Below are 15,807 nucleotides of genomic sequence, written 5' to 3'. Positions count from 1 at the left end.
TACTATTGTTAGCGTTGCCGACGTTTTAATCATTTTTATTATTTAAATCGGTTAGAAAAAGATGCTCCCCTCATCGAGAGCATGTAATTATTACCCCTGAAAGTACCAATGAGAGAGCACCTTAACATTAACATAAAATCAACCAATAAAAATAATTAATATCTAAAAAAATAAGGGCAGTATACACTAAAGAGGGCCGGTGTTATTCGGCACAGCCGAGTGGTAATTTAGATAAATATTGTATTCAGGATTCAGGCCAAGAATGAACAGATACAGATAAAATTGCTTGAAAAAAAATCCCAATATTTAATTAAGGTAAATAAAAATAACTTTGTTTTACAAACTAACGCTATATTTTGTGTGCGTGACACTTCACGGCGATCGTATATAAAAAATATATTGCACAAAAATTGTCTATTAAATGTTAAAGTAAAGGGATCGGAGATAGTATATTTAGAAGTCTTTTTTTGCACTCGTCAAAAACACACATTGCAGAATCAATTCCAGAATATTAGCCAAAATACCAACACTTAACAATCAGTCTTCAAACGGCACAATTTTATTTATGGTCGGAGGATGACTGACGTCACGCAAAACTAACCTTGTCGATCCTAGACGTAAATCTTTTTGATCTAAGGTGAAAACCAATTGGTGCCTTAATATTGTTCTAAATAGAAAACAACGAGGAATAACGTTTAAGTATCGGTTTCAAGTGTGAGTTGGAATTCTGAACATTTGGAATAGAGATGGGTTATACTAGGTAAATTTGATACTAGGTGCACCTATTCCTAGTATTTATTAATACTCGATCCAAATACCTATTCCACCTAGTACGTAGTAATTTAGCATACTTGACGCGACTAGTGCGGACTAATCCACGTAATATGACTTTAAAATAAATTTTTTTTTAAAAGATACAACCGTAGTATGAATAATGCAATTTGAAATTGAATAATAATTCCTCCCTTCATACTTCAACTGGCTTAGGACTGTCAACTTAAAAGTTGGCGTATTTAAAAGATATCAATTTTATAAAAATATTTACATATTTTTTCTTATTTACATGAATATGGTTTGACTATGTTTGTGTGCGTTTTCTTCGTCGCGCTCAAATTTGTTTGGTCAGACAGAGACGGAGAGAATCTCTACGTTCGCACATAAGCTTAGCGAGAAATACTAGGTGCGCGTAATACACGACTACGGATTACGCAATAATAACCTCTATTACTTTGATCATAGGGTCGGAAATCGTGTAATTTATAAAATACTAGGTGGATCAAGTATTTAAAAAATTGGAATAGGTGCCACCTAGTACTGTAAAATACCTAGTGTGTGGATCTGTTCTAGTAAATACGTCTCATCTTGGAATCACTGAATTCTGGCAAAACTTCTTCATATAATAAAATTATTGCATTCGTCTTCCAACAGTCCCATTCACTGATACACTCCGTCTACCCTCACATGATAATTTGCGGCTCGGGCACGGACAGAGCGATGGACTTGTGAGGCAGCACTTGTCCGCCGTTGACGTATAGCTCGTCCTTCACGATGACGTCTTCCCCGAGCACCGTCGTGTTCTCCATTCGCACCCAGCGTCCGACCACGGAGCGCCATCCCACTATGCAGCCGTCTAACCACGCGTGTTGTCTGACGCACGCGCCGCGGAGGATCGTGCTGCGTTTTATGCAGGCTCCTGGAATGTAATAAGCATTTATTGATACCTGGCCGCAAACAAAATAAAAAAAAGAAGAAAGTTTTTAACGCCGTGTGGTTTCGGCAGGTAGAAAACTAAAGAACCCGATGATTTTTAACGCCACAATGCCATGTCTTTTCTAAAAATAGGCATTTATTCCTCATCAAACATTATGTCACACACTCAAGCTATGTACCTATTATTCATTGAAATAGTGCACGAAATACACAATACAAAATTAATGAGGATCAGTACTGTTGTAGAAAATTCAATAAAACTAGTATCTACGTTAATCTTTAAGACATAAGAAAGATATATCTTTTTGAATTATCCAAATCGAACCATTACTTACGAAGATATTAAGTAATAAACATAGGCCGTTTTTGCCGCTAAAAGTCAACGTACGCAGGGCCGCGTGACGTCATTATATCCGAATCGAGCGCAGCCGGCGTACTATTGGCATGGAAAATATTTTTTTCCAGCTAAACTATCAGTTTTAGAAAAAAACTTTTTATAACATTTATTCATCAAAATAAAGTAACCTATCGACCAGTAATTTTTAAAAATAAAAATTGTGAAAAATAAGTATCGCTATGTCCAAAAACCACATTTTCATAGGATTCGATGCAATGCGGAGACGCGGTTGGGGTGAGTGTAACTTAATGATTGTTTGTATTGAACATAATAATACATAATATGATGCTAATATTCCTGCAGCAGCTGGCCCGCCCATGGGAACGGCGAATAGATAGGTAGGTACGTAGGTTTAACTCAGAAAAACTAAATAACAGGTAGGTATTGCGTGTACATCGAAATGATCTTCATAGCAATGTCTTGTAGCCTAGGGAGAGTGAATCTGCCTCAGCTATACCTCTGCCTCAGCTATACCTTATTGTTAGAAGTAAATAAATTAATACTTAATACATTTTTATATTTTACTTGGAAGAAGATATGACTCTAACAACACTTATGAATACTTTATTTGAATAAATCGCCAAATATACCACCGCGGAGACCCCAATCGCGTCTCTGCGTTCCATTGAATCGTATGAGCGTATGGATTTTTTGCGTTATTTTTCACAATTTCTATTTTTAAAAATTACCTATCGATAGCTTACTTTATTCTGATGAATAAATGTCATTACAAGTTTTTCTCTAAAACTGATAGTTTGGCTAGAAAAAAATATTTTCTATCCACGCAGTACGCCGGCAGCGTTCGGATCGGATATAATGACGTCATCGTCCCCGCGCCGGGTGGTCAGTGAACTTTTTTAGTAATTTGGCCATAACTTCGTCAATTTTTGTCGTAGAACAAAAATTTTTGGACTGTGTATTAAGGATTTCTTAGCCCTATAAATCTGCATTCACAGCTAAAAATCGAAATGATCCTCATTATCTCGACCAGACAACATTTTAATCTATTCACACAAGTATTTTCTTTCGTTGTATTCTGTAGGTATTTGGATCATGAATAAATGTAACAGTTTCATTATCTAACGAGGCGGATATTATGTATCTAACGAGTAGGGGGCCGCGATAACAAGCGAAAGTAATTATAGTGTGCTCGCTTCGTACGACTTTCGCAATGTATTCAATAGCTATGATAAGAGAAAAATAGATAACTATGCAATAAATGTATTGGATGCTAATAAGGATGGAGATAGACTGTCCTCAACAATGTTATCTTTGTATAAAGTCTAGTCTAGGTGCCTATTATATTATGTATGGCTAAAGGCTCTGGCATACAGCCAGCGTAAGTTCGGCATGGACGTGATGTTTCCGTACAAATTGAAATTGAAGCTTGTATGTGTGTAATAGCACGGTACGGCAAGTGGCGGCTGCTATCAAATTACATGTCAACACAAAATAATGCCGCGTTTCGGTTACGTTGTCATGCCGGCTGTATGAAAGACCTTTAAAAGATCGACCGGTTAGTGTAATTATTTTTATCGTAGAAAAATGTTTCTAAACGGCGCGGCGGTGTGCAAACGCAATCACTACCCAAAAGTAATACTGACGTAACAAAAACAAAAACATATAGACGTAACGCTATGAAAAGCTCGTGTAAGTATGCCAATTGGAAATGCGATCCTGACGAATCAAATCTCAAAAGTGAGCCTTATTCACAATGTAATAACACTCCATTTCACTTACCGTCCTCCACAATCACGTCTGGTCCAATAGTGACATTGGGTCCTATCCGGCATCCCTTCCCGATGGTGGCTGTGGGGTCAATGAGGACGTTCCCAACAACACCAGGTCCATCATAAAGCTTGTTGGAGTTCTTTTGCCGAAGGCTCGTCAGGTATAGACACATGCCTGGAAACGATACAATAAATACGCCTTAGTTACGTAGCTCATTAAAAATCGATGTTCTAAGCTTAAAGACTTCAATATTTGACCCCAAGGATTCTTTAATGTCTAATACTCAGGGTTATCAAACGCCAACCCAATGACTTACAATATTTTTGTAGCAACTAACTTGGCAGTTTTATTTAGACCACAAAACTAGTCGTTTTTCGCCAAGCTGTTTCTAATATAATACCTCTTTTTGCAATCTTAAATTCCCATTTAGTCGCCTCATAATCAACCTACAGTTTACTTACACATTGTAATATCTATTTTAAAACTACCAAACACATTTTTTTATGCAGGACAAGCCAGGTATTTGACCGCAATCGTACCTGGTGTTAAGTAATAAGATGCAGTCTAGGATTACCTGTTAAAAAGTCTTTGGGTTGTCCGACATCCATCCAGAAGCCCTGCAGCTCCATGGCGTGCAACTGTCCATCCTTTGCCATGAACGGGAAGACCTCCTTCTCTATTGACATCGGCCGTAACTCTATTCTACTTAGCACTGATGGGTTTAGGATGTACATTCCTGTGATAAAATTGTGTTTGTTTTATAAATAGAATATAATTTATTACATTTTCATTGTTAGTGGCATGGACCTATAAAATTTTTATGGGTCCATGGTTAGTAGTAAACAAATTGTTGAATGAAAAAGATTGAATGAATATTACATACCAGCATTGATTTTGTTGGAAATAAACTCCTGTGGCTTTTCCACAAAGCTTTCAATTTCGCCACTGTCTTTATAGCACACCACACCATACTTTGATGGCTCTTCTACCTTTGTGACTACTATTGTGCCCTCCTGAAATAGATATTCATAAGGTTTCATTCATAGTTCATTGTCATTTCATAATATTGAATGATGTCACTAGAATTATTATTAATGTGTCAATAAGATTAGATTAAATCTTCAATTTTAATTTTTATGACTTCATTCATGTAATGATGTAGGTATTTTTGCACTTTATCAAATTTAGGACATCCTATTGAGTCATCCTACAAGTCCTTATCGTTATCCTTATCCTTATTATTTAGATAATGACAATTATTATATGATTTACTATATCTTGTAGGGATCTTTTATTTATATCAAAATAAATAGTAATTGTTTCTTGATTTTTATATATTCTTATAAACTGAGATAACCAATATCCTCTTAGGTTCTGTATTTAAACTAAAACATTTAAGTATAATAGTTTAGTTTATTTAATTAGATACTGACTGACAAAAGGCCCAAATTCAGTTGGATGAAACACCATATGAATTAACACAGTTCAAGATATTTCTTCATGAATATATAATTTTTTTAATAAATTAAAATAATCTTCTTTGCACAGCTGTTTGTGCATACATTTATTGTTTTATGCATAAAGTATTTAATTAAATAAATGCTCAATATAAATTGCCATGCAAGTTTTAGAAACTGCAGCAAATATTAATCAAGTTTTTAAGCATTAGGAGAAAATAGAAAGGATAAGCAACTGTGGACTAACAATGAAGGTCACACACAATACATACATACAATACAGTGTTATCTCGCAATTTACACAGCAAATCTAATTTGCATTAATTTGAATTGTTCTTTTACTAGCCTGAATAATTCATTCTTTATTATGCATTGTGATATTTAAGTATAGTCTTAGTAAGTCTTAAAGTATTTATTAAAATTGAATACAAAACAAATATTAATTTTATGCATTTACATTGTAAATAGTGTTAAAATGATTAGCTCACCTTTCCATGACTTCTGTGGTACTTCGCTAGTTCTTTGAACGGGAAATCACAGATGACGTCTGAATTCAGTACGAAGAACGGTTCAGGGCTTGTGCTGAGCAGCTCTCGGGCCAGAGCCAAAGGTCCTGCAGTGCCGAGAGGCTCAGTTTCATGTGAGAATGTCAAGGATATGCCAAGCTTTGACACCTGCTCGATCAATTCTTTTTCCATATCTTCAGCCCTGTATGAGACTGCTAGTATCACCTTGAAATGAAAACACAATTTAATAAACAATTATTGATACAGAAAAGTACACTAGTATTGCATCAGCATGGTAGATTTAGTAATCTTTCGCTGAAAATGAGTCATTACAGAAGAGGACTTTGAAATTACCTGAGTAACTCCAGCCTCAACTAAGGCTTCTATTTGATGCATTAGAATTGGTTTGTTGGCAAACTCCACCAGAGGCTTAGGCCGGCTCAAAGTTAGCGGCCTTAACCGAGTCCCATATCCACCAACAAGGATCAAGGCACGGATTTCCCCGAGCTTTTTATCTGTGCCGCACATATTCAAAACACTATGAAGAATTTAGAGAACTGAATTGATTTCGAGCGGTAAACTAAACTTATCTTTGTTAAAGCGATTTCTTATCTAGCACGAGAACACTATAGAGCCGGGTGATATTAATAAATAACAAACATTGAAGTCGGAAAATAGCTTTGGTTTTGCCGTAAAATACAAAACGAAACTAAAATACACGTCCGTCACACGTCACTCATATGGATTAAAATCACAGATTAGTAGAGAGTATGTCTAAAGATTAAAATCACAGATGAGACAGGGATTAAAATGCAGTCCGAAAATGTTTTTTCGCAACTGGAACAATTTTTCATCAGTCTTTAATTACGATAATTAGTTAAACAATTTTCAGTAAAAATAAGTTTCGAAATTAAATTGTTTTATTTTATTGAGAAATTTTAGATATAAAATAAATGTAATCTATTTATTTGTAAATTTTAACTGCATTTAGTACGATTCGGACTTTTATGAACCATGATTTTTAAATAAATAAATTAGCCACAACATGTTTCATTATACCGACTAGTTTAAACACAGTATTTTTACTCGTGATATTAAACATGAAACTTATTAACTTTTTATAAATGTTCAGTTTGTTAATACTATCACGTGTAATTTTACCATCGTAATTGAATGTTTATCATGAGAATAATATTAATTTTGAAAAAAATGTAGTTTAGCATTGCGTAGAAAGGAGCATTGAGTGAATGAATGGAACGGTGGTAAACTGAAATAGAAAAAACAAATTGTCAAATTCGTCATTCATTCATTACGTAATGGCTGGCAGTCTGTCAGTGTCACAAAATTTTCTAATCTTTCCCTTCCATTTATTCTAGTTATACAATGGCTGTCCCGGTACGAATTTTGGCTCGCTTTAGAGGTAAATACATTTATGTTTTCCAGTCATTCTTTCGCTAACGATTTTTAAGACTATTGCTTCACAGGAAAAACTCCGGTGACGTATCACCTGTCTTTCGGTGCTAATTTTTTCTTTGCTTCGATTTATTCTGCTATAATAACCTTGTAATTCAATTCACTCCTAAATCGTGACTTAAAATAGTTCCCAATATGCGTAACTTAGGGCTTAGAACGTCCAACAAGCGTAGTTATACCTACAGCATGTTAAAAACTCAATAATCAATGACTACGATATCAATGTCGTTTTCATTATGTGCTTTATAACCGAGACCTTCGTCTAAAAATAAGGTTTCTTTTTGTAGATGGTATTATTTTGATGCTTTCGTGCGTTCATTATGTAAATGATTTCTGATTTCCAACTTTAGTTTCCAATTGGAACCTGCACATTTATACAAAAATCCAACTCTTCTCATTATTGACCTTTGATACTGTCAGACAAATCGAGTATCACTAATTTATGTATAGTTGGAAAATTAATATTCATGCATGAAATAATATTTCTAATTCTTCCATGATTCTTCTATTGTTAAAAATTTTTGTTATTTCGTGAATAAAAATGTTTCTATTCTCCTTTCAGATGGATTAAAATTAAATAATGTTAGATTCCAGTCCGGCACCCCTTATGCGGAAACTAGAAAAAATCTAGTTCTGACTAACGAAACGAAAGTCATTGTACAAGGTTTTACGGGAAAGCAGGGCACATTCCACAGCCAGCAAGCTTTGGACTATGGCACCAAAGTCGTTGGGGGTGTGTCCCCAAAGAAGGCTGGACAAGAGCACTTGGGTAAACCAGTGTTCGGAACAGTCAGGGAGGCGAAGGAAGCGACTGGTGCTCAGGCATCCGTCATCTATGTCCCTCCTCCTGGGGCAGCCAAGGCCATCATAGAAGCCATTGAGGCCGAAGTGCCCTTGATTGTCTGCATTACGGAAGGTGTACCGCAACATGTAAGTACCTGTCAGACTACATTTAATAAAGAAGAACGGTCATCTGTGCTGCTGTAATAGATCAGCTGTAATAGACATTTAGGTACATACATTTACCAATTTTGGTGATAAATAGGCATTTTGTATTAGTTTTTGTATAACGCCTGAACAAAAACAAAGGGCAATATTTTAGTGTTATACATAGATTTCGAATATAAAAATTATATAATTTAACTAATTAAGACATGACAAAAAAATTTAGGTATGTCTTGTTTCTGTCGGGTCTGGTTTTTTTTTGTATGGGGTGTGACCATTCTTCTTTGTCTAATAGTTATCTAATTTTCTAATAAAAATACTTAGCAAGTCCCCTGTGGCCTATACTTTTTATCTAACTCATGTCAAGACATAGATAATGGTAAGCCTCGATTATGAAGAATAAAATATGATAGATGATTACATTTTTATTCTCTTACTAGATATTTAGAAGCATCTTATACACAAATAAAACATACAAAAACACTGATATAACAATTCTGAGTTGACCCTGACCTTGAACCATGCCAAGCTCTGTTATCACTGATAAAAATTGTTTTTTTCTGCACAACTCCAACCATAAACAAATAAGAAATTCTGGAATTTTATCTAAAAAGTTTTATGTTCTCTTTTTCAGGACATGGTCCGTGTGAAGCATGCTCTTCTTAGGCAGAACAAGTCTCGTTTGGTCGGCCCCAACTGCCCCGGTATTATTGCACCGGAAAAGTGCAAAATCGGAATCATGCCTGCAGCTGTGCACAAACGTGGTTGCATCGGAGTTGTCTCGCGTTCTGGTACCCTTACTTATGAGGCCTGCCATCAGACTACAATAGTAAATATATTTTTTTTTTAATTATTTTAACGTAACTAAAACATGTCTTATTGGAATACAGAGGAGTATTACAAGAGGTATTACAACTTGTGTGCAAACTTCTAAAATGCCAAGTTTAGATTTCAAAACTGCTTACTAGAATGTACTTGACTAAAGTTGTAATAACAAACCTCCAGCAGTGAGTTAAATTGATGTAACAAGATGATCCTACATAAAAATATTATTTTATCTGTATGTTTTACAACTGTATCCACTACATTTGTAAACCATTTATTTCGTTACTTCGATTATTATTTACCATTATGATATAGGTCTGAATTACCTGTTTTTTACATTATGCTTTTGTTTTTTCCAGACTGGTTTGGGTCAGACTCTGTGTGTTGGTATTGGTGGTGATCCATTCAACGGCACTGACTTCATTGATTGCCTTGAGGTGTTCCTCAATGACCCAGAAACCAAGGGTATTATTCTCATTGGTGAGATTGGTGGTAATGCTGAAGAACTGGCTTCAGAATACTTGACTCAATACAACACTGTAAGTACAAATACTGCCTGTGTTTAAATATTAGCAATATTTTGACTAACTAGATCTTGAATTGTGCTGTAGGTAGAATTTAATATTTTATGCAAACTGAATGTGTTTTTATGAAGTTATAAATAAAAGCTTATTTTTATTGGTACAGGCCAAAAAGGTAAATGGTTGAGATGCTACCAAGAGGTTTATTTTTTATTATTTATTCATATACATGTATTTTAATCACAAGTAATACTTCGAATATCATAATTTTAGAAAGCATTTTGATGTTATGGCTAGATTTTTGAGCTCATTTTATTATTTACTCATTAATGTTGTACTGCTCTAGATTCAAAATATCTCTATGTACCTATCTAGTTATCATGAATGTACCGTTTGCCTGATCAATTTATTATCATTTCATTTTGGCAATGACACTTTATTCTTATAAAATGCTTAGTTCATGTCAGTCAAAATGGCGGGATCAAACACGGAATCCAGATAACTTTCATACAATCTAAACTACCTAATTTCTACTTATGGCGAATGTGATTGAGGTGATGAAGGTGATTCCTACCTTCGGTGAAATAATTACTACCTTGATATTTGTAATGTTTTAAGCTAAATTATCTGGACTCGCCATCTTCATATCAAAATAGCGGGACCAAACTAAACCATTCGCTGCTATTAAGCACATTTGATTTCAGTACATATTTACTTCCTCTTTCCTACCTACACATATACATACATACTACAAAGTTACTGTTGCAATAATTTTAAAGTTATGAAATATAAATTGTGGTCTCGCCATTTTGACGAAAAAAAACAAATTGGAAAAAGTGAAGATTTGTGGCAAAAGGAGTACAAATACCGTCACCGGGAGTATATTTTTTTGATTTTTTTTAAATGCCTATTATTTTGAAAATATGCCACATAGATTTTTTTTTATATTTTTCTGATAACCAGCACAACTTGCCTCAACACCCAGTTCCGGCTTGACGTTGAATTACGGGACACCCTGTATCACAAATATTTCAATAAATGACAAGTTTACTAATTGAGTAACAATACATTTTTCTGCATCATTATCGTTAACATTATTGCTATTTAATTAGTTTATGTACAGTAAAGTAGAAATTCGGTAGTATAATTATTATAACTATTAGTACATAATATTTATTTACTAATTGTTCTTTTAATAAAATCAGGTCGTCAAACTGGCGAGACCACAATAATTATATTTCATAACTTTAAATTATTGCAACAGTAACTTTGTAATATCAATTATCATTTATTTATTTGCCTTAAATAGGTGGTTACAGAGTAGTTCTTGTTTGATATAATGTTACATAAGACCTATTTAGTCATAGCCTGACATGCAAATACAGGTGTCCCAAAAACAATGGATAACCCTGTAACCATCGATAGGCCTCGCCATGGTCTCCCTAACGTCCAATTTTGACCCCAATAAAAATTTCACAGTTTTCAAGATTTTTAAGTATTTGTGCATTTTTAGAAAATTGCCACCGGCGATTACTTTTTCTCATGCCATTTCTACAAATGAGGATACTTTTCAATCTAGTTTTTCTCCTTATCAAAAGGGATAGTTGGGCTATTTTTATATAAGAAAGAAATTAGGTAGTTTAGATTATGTATGAAAATTATCTGGATTCCGTGTTTGATCCCGCCATTTTAACGGTCACCTTATTTCCCTATCTGAAACAGCAAGTTGGATTCACTCTCTTTACTCTCATTATCTGAAACACACCATGGAATGCAGTTCTTCAATATGCAAGCAGATTGTTATGGTGCTCTACATGACATGCATTTACTTACTTAAAATGGATAAATACGCATGTGGAGTCGCACATTATAACAAATCTGTTTCAGCGATGCTGCTCCCTAATGCAGGTCTGTTTCTGATGCTATCTCTCTTATCAGCATATCTTGATGGGAGTTAGATATCAAAAGATACAGACTGTTTTAGGGAGAAGCACCGCAGTTGCGCTGTTCACTATTTTCACTGGTATTGTGTATGTTTTCAGGGTCAGAAGGCCAAGCCCGTGGTTTCGTTCATCGCGGGCCTGACAGCCCCTCCCGGCCGGCGGATGGGGCACGCCGGAGCCATCATCTCAGGCGGCAAGGGAGGCGCCATGGACAAAATCAAGGCTTTAGAAAAAGCTAATGTCATTGTAACACGTTCTCCAGCCAAAATGGGTGTCGAACTTCTCAAAGAAATGAAACGATTAGAAATCGTTTAAGAACGCTTATATTGATCATGTATACACAAATGTATGTCTACTCTGTATAGTCTTTTAGTAATTATATTGGTATTATTTATTTTCCATCTGTTGTTTCAGTTATATTTTTATGTAAAGTTAAAAAAATTTAAACAGGGACAACTTGTGACACTGAAGAATTAAGTTTTTCACAACCATATGATTATTTTCTCTTTATGTACCTCAGATTAGTTAAATAAATAAAAATCTCGATCACAAAATTAAATTAGTAGTTGAGCACTTGCAAGTAGTTATATCTTAATATAAGAATGTCAAGTATTTAAATAATGGTTATCCAAAAATATAAGTATAAGTGTTATCCAAAAATTTATTAAATCATCATCTTAAAACTACCTAGATAGAATTGTTGAAATTAATTTTGAAATTGTTTCTGGTTACGCTTTACCTGTTGTATGGTTAAAAAAAAACAAAATACATGCATATTACGTAAAGGTATTTTTATTTAAGTGTTACAAAAACTTTTGGAGTATAACAAATACTTATGCTTTGCTATAAAAAATAAACACTTTCTTTATGGGCTACCTTTGTATATGTCACCGGAAAATAACAAGACTCGTAAGTTGATCAATTTTCTAGGTAGTTGATCAACTCTCGGAAAATAATAAACGGCATTTGAAATGTACTATTTAACGTATGTATTTTAGTAAGTTGATTAATTTACGGCGTCTTGCCGTTAAATCATCCGACAAAGGCAAGGTGCACGTTGATTGGTTAAAAGACTCTCGTGCTTTTATACCGCTCCCCGCCACCCGGCCGCCGCTATTACCGGTTTAAACGTAAACAAATCTATCTATTTTCTTTATTTACAGTAGTAAAATTAGCAATAATAATTATTGTTGTTTTGTGTGGTAATAATTCTCATTATAGGTAACGCGTCATTTTATTTATGATGAGTGAAATGGAGTCTGTAGTGGTAGAAATAAACAAACTTACTTATTATTAATATAACTTACAATAATAAAACTTTGAGCTCCAATATTTTTTTTTAAACATTTTTCATTTATTTAACTATATAGCATAGACGAACTTTAATATCCCTATCTCTAAAATGTAAATATTAAAACAACATAATCTAAGTGTCTGTCGACCAATCAGAGAAAAGTGTATTAAGTGACGGATAATAGTGTACCGTCAAATAGTACACTGGGCAACGATTGGCCCATTTGTGGATGATTTTACTTGTAGCAATATAGTTAATTATTAAATTACGGCTAGGTACCGTAAGTTGACCAATTAGCTAGAATTCGATGCGTTAAATAGTACATTTCATCAGCCGTTTGTTATTTTCCGAGAGTTGATCAACTTCCTAGAAAATTGATCAACTTACGAGTCTTGTTATTTTCCGGTGACATATACAATCCCAATTATTAACATTAACAAAACACTAGTCAACTAATGAAGCAACTTTTAAATCTTATGTTTAACAGTCCTATTGAAAGTCAAATTATATCACAGCATAAAAAGGTATGTATGAATCAAGGTGACTACTAATCAAGTCACATAATTATGCATAATAAACATTAATACTATTTGAAACATGCATACCAGACGCATATGAAATAGGAAATCTCTAGTGTGATTCTAAAGTTGAAATATATTAATTTTTAAATTACCAGCGGTCCCTGCGACCGCCGCCGCGGCCTCCACGGCCTCCCCGTCCGCCGCCCCCTCCTTCTTTCTCCCTTCTCAACTTCATGGCTTCAAACCTCTGAGCCATTGTCTCCAATTCATCTGGTATCTCTTGGTTTGCCTCCTCCAGTATCTTAATGAGTTCTCGGGCATGAGCCCAATCATTTCTTGTAATGAAAGACAAAGCTATACCAGTTTTTCCTGCACGGCCAGTTCTTCCAACTCTGTGCACGTACTCCTCGATGTGGCGTGGAAAGTCCAGATTTATAACATGGGTAAGATCTTTGATATCTATTCCTCGGGATGCTACATCCGTTGCAACTAAAATGTTAACTGTGCCATCAACCATGTCTCCTAATGCAGCTTCACGATCGCTTTGATCCCTGTCACCATGTAAACTCTGACATTCAATTCCTTTGAGACATAACTCAGTAGTGATGTGTGTTGCTGTGGCTTTTTTACCACAAAATATGATGACTTTGTCAGTAGGTTCCATGTTAATAAGGAATTCCAAAAGAACTTTTTCTTTATCATCTTCATCAACAAACATTAGCTGCTGAGTGACTGTATGTACCGCTGCAAGGTCCAAAGAACCAACATTGACTTGAATGGGATCTTTCATGTAAGATTCAGCAAGACGTCGGACACCTGCAGGCCAGGTAGCTGAAGTCATGACAGTTTGTCTATCCGGACGAACATCAAATAATGACTTCCTGATTTGTGGCTCAAATCCCATGTCCAGCATCCTGTCAGCCTCATCTAGCACAATGTATGAGAAGTTTATTATATTCAAGTGCCTGGCCATAACCAGATCATTCAGTCTTCCTGGAGTAGCGATGACAATATCCACTCCTTTCGATACCACTTTGATTTGCTCTTTTCTATCTCCACCTCCATAAAGGCAGACTGATTTAATGCCACGATATTGGTATTTGGACACTTCTTTATCAATTTGCAGGGCAAGTTCTCTAGTCGGTGCCATAATTAATACTGTTGGTCCTTCACGCTGGTCTCTGGGTATGGTTTGTCCATCAATGTGTATCAAAGCTGGGAGTAGAAAAGCCAATGTTTTGCCTGTACCTGTTTGTGCAATACCAATCAAGTCTTCACCTCTTAAAAGGATGGGCCAAGCCTGACTCTGAATAGGTGAAGGTTGTTTGAAGTCTTGCTTATAAATTTCATCTAGGATTTCAGGATAGTGCTGGAATGCCTGCTCAAAGGTTATGATCGGATTTGGAACGGGTCGAAGTCCAGGTTTATCATCGAAGGTCCTTTTAACTTGTATATCATTGTTGGCACGTCTCCAACGAGCGACTTCAGCAGGAGGCATGGCAGCCACTTCTGGATCTTCTTTGTAGAAGTCTTTAATAATGGGAGGCAGGTTGTCCCACCTACTTTGTTGTTGTTCATCATAAAAGGCATTAAGTTTGTCCCAGTCTATAACTTGTACACCTGATTCATTTTGCTTTAAAAAATCACCAGAGCCTCCACTGTTAGCACTATCATTGTGTCTGTCTTGAGGAGGAGGCCTATTGTAGTCTTCAGTGAGGCCATTTATTAAACCTTCGACCTTGGAAATAGCATCAGGTGTTCCAAACAGAGTCACATCTGTCTCATTGCCATTTGAATCACCAATTTTAATTTTAGCATCGGTTTCTGTCTCAAGTTCGCGTATTTTAGATCCTCCTTTGCCGATGATGCGGCCTACCTTGTTAGAGGGTACCATTATATTTTTTTTGTTACCTTCATTTTGCTGAAAGTTGCGCCGGTTACTGGGGCCTCCGCCATTGCTATTGCTGTTATTTCCGCGGTCACGCCAATTGTTGTCGTTGCCGCGACCCCGGGCTCCTCCAAAGCTGCCTCTTCCTCGACTTGGTCGGTATTCACGGGAATGGTAAGTGGCGTGTGCTTGAGGTGCCGGCATTGTAGCCACCGGTTCATTTTCTTGCCACTCGTCTTCGAAATTACTCATGATTAGAGACAGATATTATTCTCAGTCACACTAAATAACTTTTCTTTGAAGCTAAGTGATAATTAGTTCTTTGATTATTGAATGATAACATTCAACAAAATAAACAAACAATCCCGATAACTTTCCAAGAGAAATGAAAAAATGAAAATTGATTGGTTGACTGAATGAATGAGCCAGCCACAAAAATGACATGTGGATATCCAATCGTACAGCACTTCCGCTTTTTACATTCGTTCGTTCCTTTACAATAGTGACGTTCACATGAATCATTCAATTGAATTTTAATTGTTCTACAGATATTGAACAATATTCTCAAGTTTATGCACATTTTTTATTACTCCGAT

The 15,807-nt window shown here is 35.4% G+C and overlaps 3 protein-coding genes across 4 annotated transcripts; 1 reads left to right on the top strand and 2 right to left on the bottom strand.

The window, feature by feature from the left end:
• Positions 1-1,362: 1,362 nt before the first annotated feature.
• On the bottom strand, positions 1,363-6,546 carry Gmppb (GDP-mannose pyrophosphorylase B). Its single transcript, XM_028300576.1, has 6 exons — positions 6,156-6,546; positions 5,784-6,026; positions 4,722-4,851; positions 4,413-4,574; positions 3,848-4,012; positions 1,363-1,693 (listed from the first exon to the last, which is right to left on the bottom strand). The coding sequence occupies exons 1-6, from the start codon at positions 6,327-6,329 to the stop codon at positions 1,458-1,460; spliced, it is 1,110 nt and encodes a 369-aa protein (XP_028156377.1). The 5' UTR covers positions 6,330-6,546; the 3' UTR covers positions 1,363-1,457.
• A 554-nt stretch (positions 6,547-7,100) lies between these two features.
• Positions 7,101-12,052, top strand: LOC114349974 (Succinyl-coenzyme A synthetase alpha subunit 1). Of its 2 annotated transcripts, XM_028300586.1 has the most exons (6): positions 7,101-7,221; positions 7,837-8,204; positions 8,854-9,048; positions 9,404-9,583; positions 9,732-9,740; positions 11,608-12,052. In XM_028300586.1, exons 1-6 carry the CDS (start codon positions 7,185-7,187, stop codon positions 11,821-11,823), a joined length of 1,005 nt encoding a protein of 334 aa, XP_028156387.1. In that variant the 5' UTR covers positions 7,101-7,184; the 3' UTR covers positions 11,824-12,052. The 2 variants fall into 2 exon arrangements, with proteins under 2 accessions (XP_028156387.1, XP_028156388.1); XM_028300587.1 differs by lacking the exon at positions 9,732-9,740.
• On the bottom strand, positions 11,917-15,641 carry LOC114349961 (probable ATP-dependent RNA helicase DDX43). The gene is made up of 2 exons (XM_028300561.1): positions 13,215-15,641; positions 11,917-12,390 (listed from the first exon to the last, which is right to left on the bottom strand). Exon 1 carries the CDS (start codon positions 15,461-15,463, stop codon positions 13,472-13,474), a length of 1,992 nt encoding a protein of 663 aa, XP_028156362.1. The 5' UTR covers positions 15,464-15,641; the 3' UTR covers positions 11,917-12,390; positions 13,215-13,471.
• Between the last annotated feature and the right edge of the window lie 166 nt (positions 15,642-15,807).

This window comes from Ostrinia furnacalis, unplaced genomic scaffold (genome assembly GCF_004193835.3).
Source record: "Ostrinia furnacalis isolate ACB-3 unplaced genomic scaffold, ASM419383v2 OfSCF0767, whole genome shotgun sequence".
Classification (NCBI taxonomy): domain Eukaryota; kingdom Metazoa; phylum Arthropoda; class Insecta; order Lepidoptera; family Crambidae; genus Ostrinia; species Ostrinia furnacalis.
This window is presented reverse-complemented; position numbering and strand designations above follow the sequence as displayed.

Bases quoted from the DNA above. Each gene is read 5' to 3' on its own strand.
- Gmppb (XM_028300576.1), bottom strand. From the start codon at position 6,329: ATGTGCGGCACAGATAAAAAGCTCGGGGAAATCCGTGCCTTGATCCTT. The intron at 4,575-4,721 runs GTATGTAATATT...ATTTTATCACAG, and splicing joins TTCCAACAAAATCAATGCTG to GAATGTACATCCTAAACCCA. The intron at 1,694-3,847 runs GTAAGTGAAATG...ATTACATTCCAG, and splicing joins AGACGTGATTGTGGAGGACG to GAGCCTGCATAAAACGCAGC.
- LOC114349974 (XM_028300586.1), top strand. From the start codon at position 7,185: ATGGCTGTCCCGGTACGAATTTTGGCTCGCTTTAGAG. The intron at 8,205-8,853 runs GTAAGTACCTGT...TCTCTTTTTCAG, and splicing joins CGGAAGGTGTACCGCAACAT to GACATGGTCCGTGTGAAGCA. The intron at 9,049-9,403 runs GTAAATATATTT...TGTTTTTTCCAG, and splicing joins CCTGCCATCAGACTACAATA to ACTGGTTTGGGTCAGACTCT.
- LOC114349961 (XM_028300561.1), bottom strand. From the start codon at position 15,463: ATGAGTAATTTCGAAGACGAGTGGCAAGAAAATGAACCGGTGGCTACA.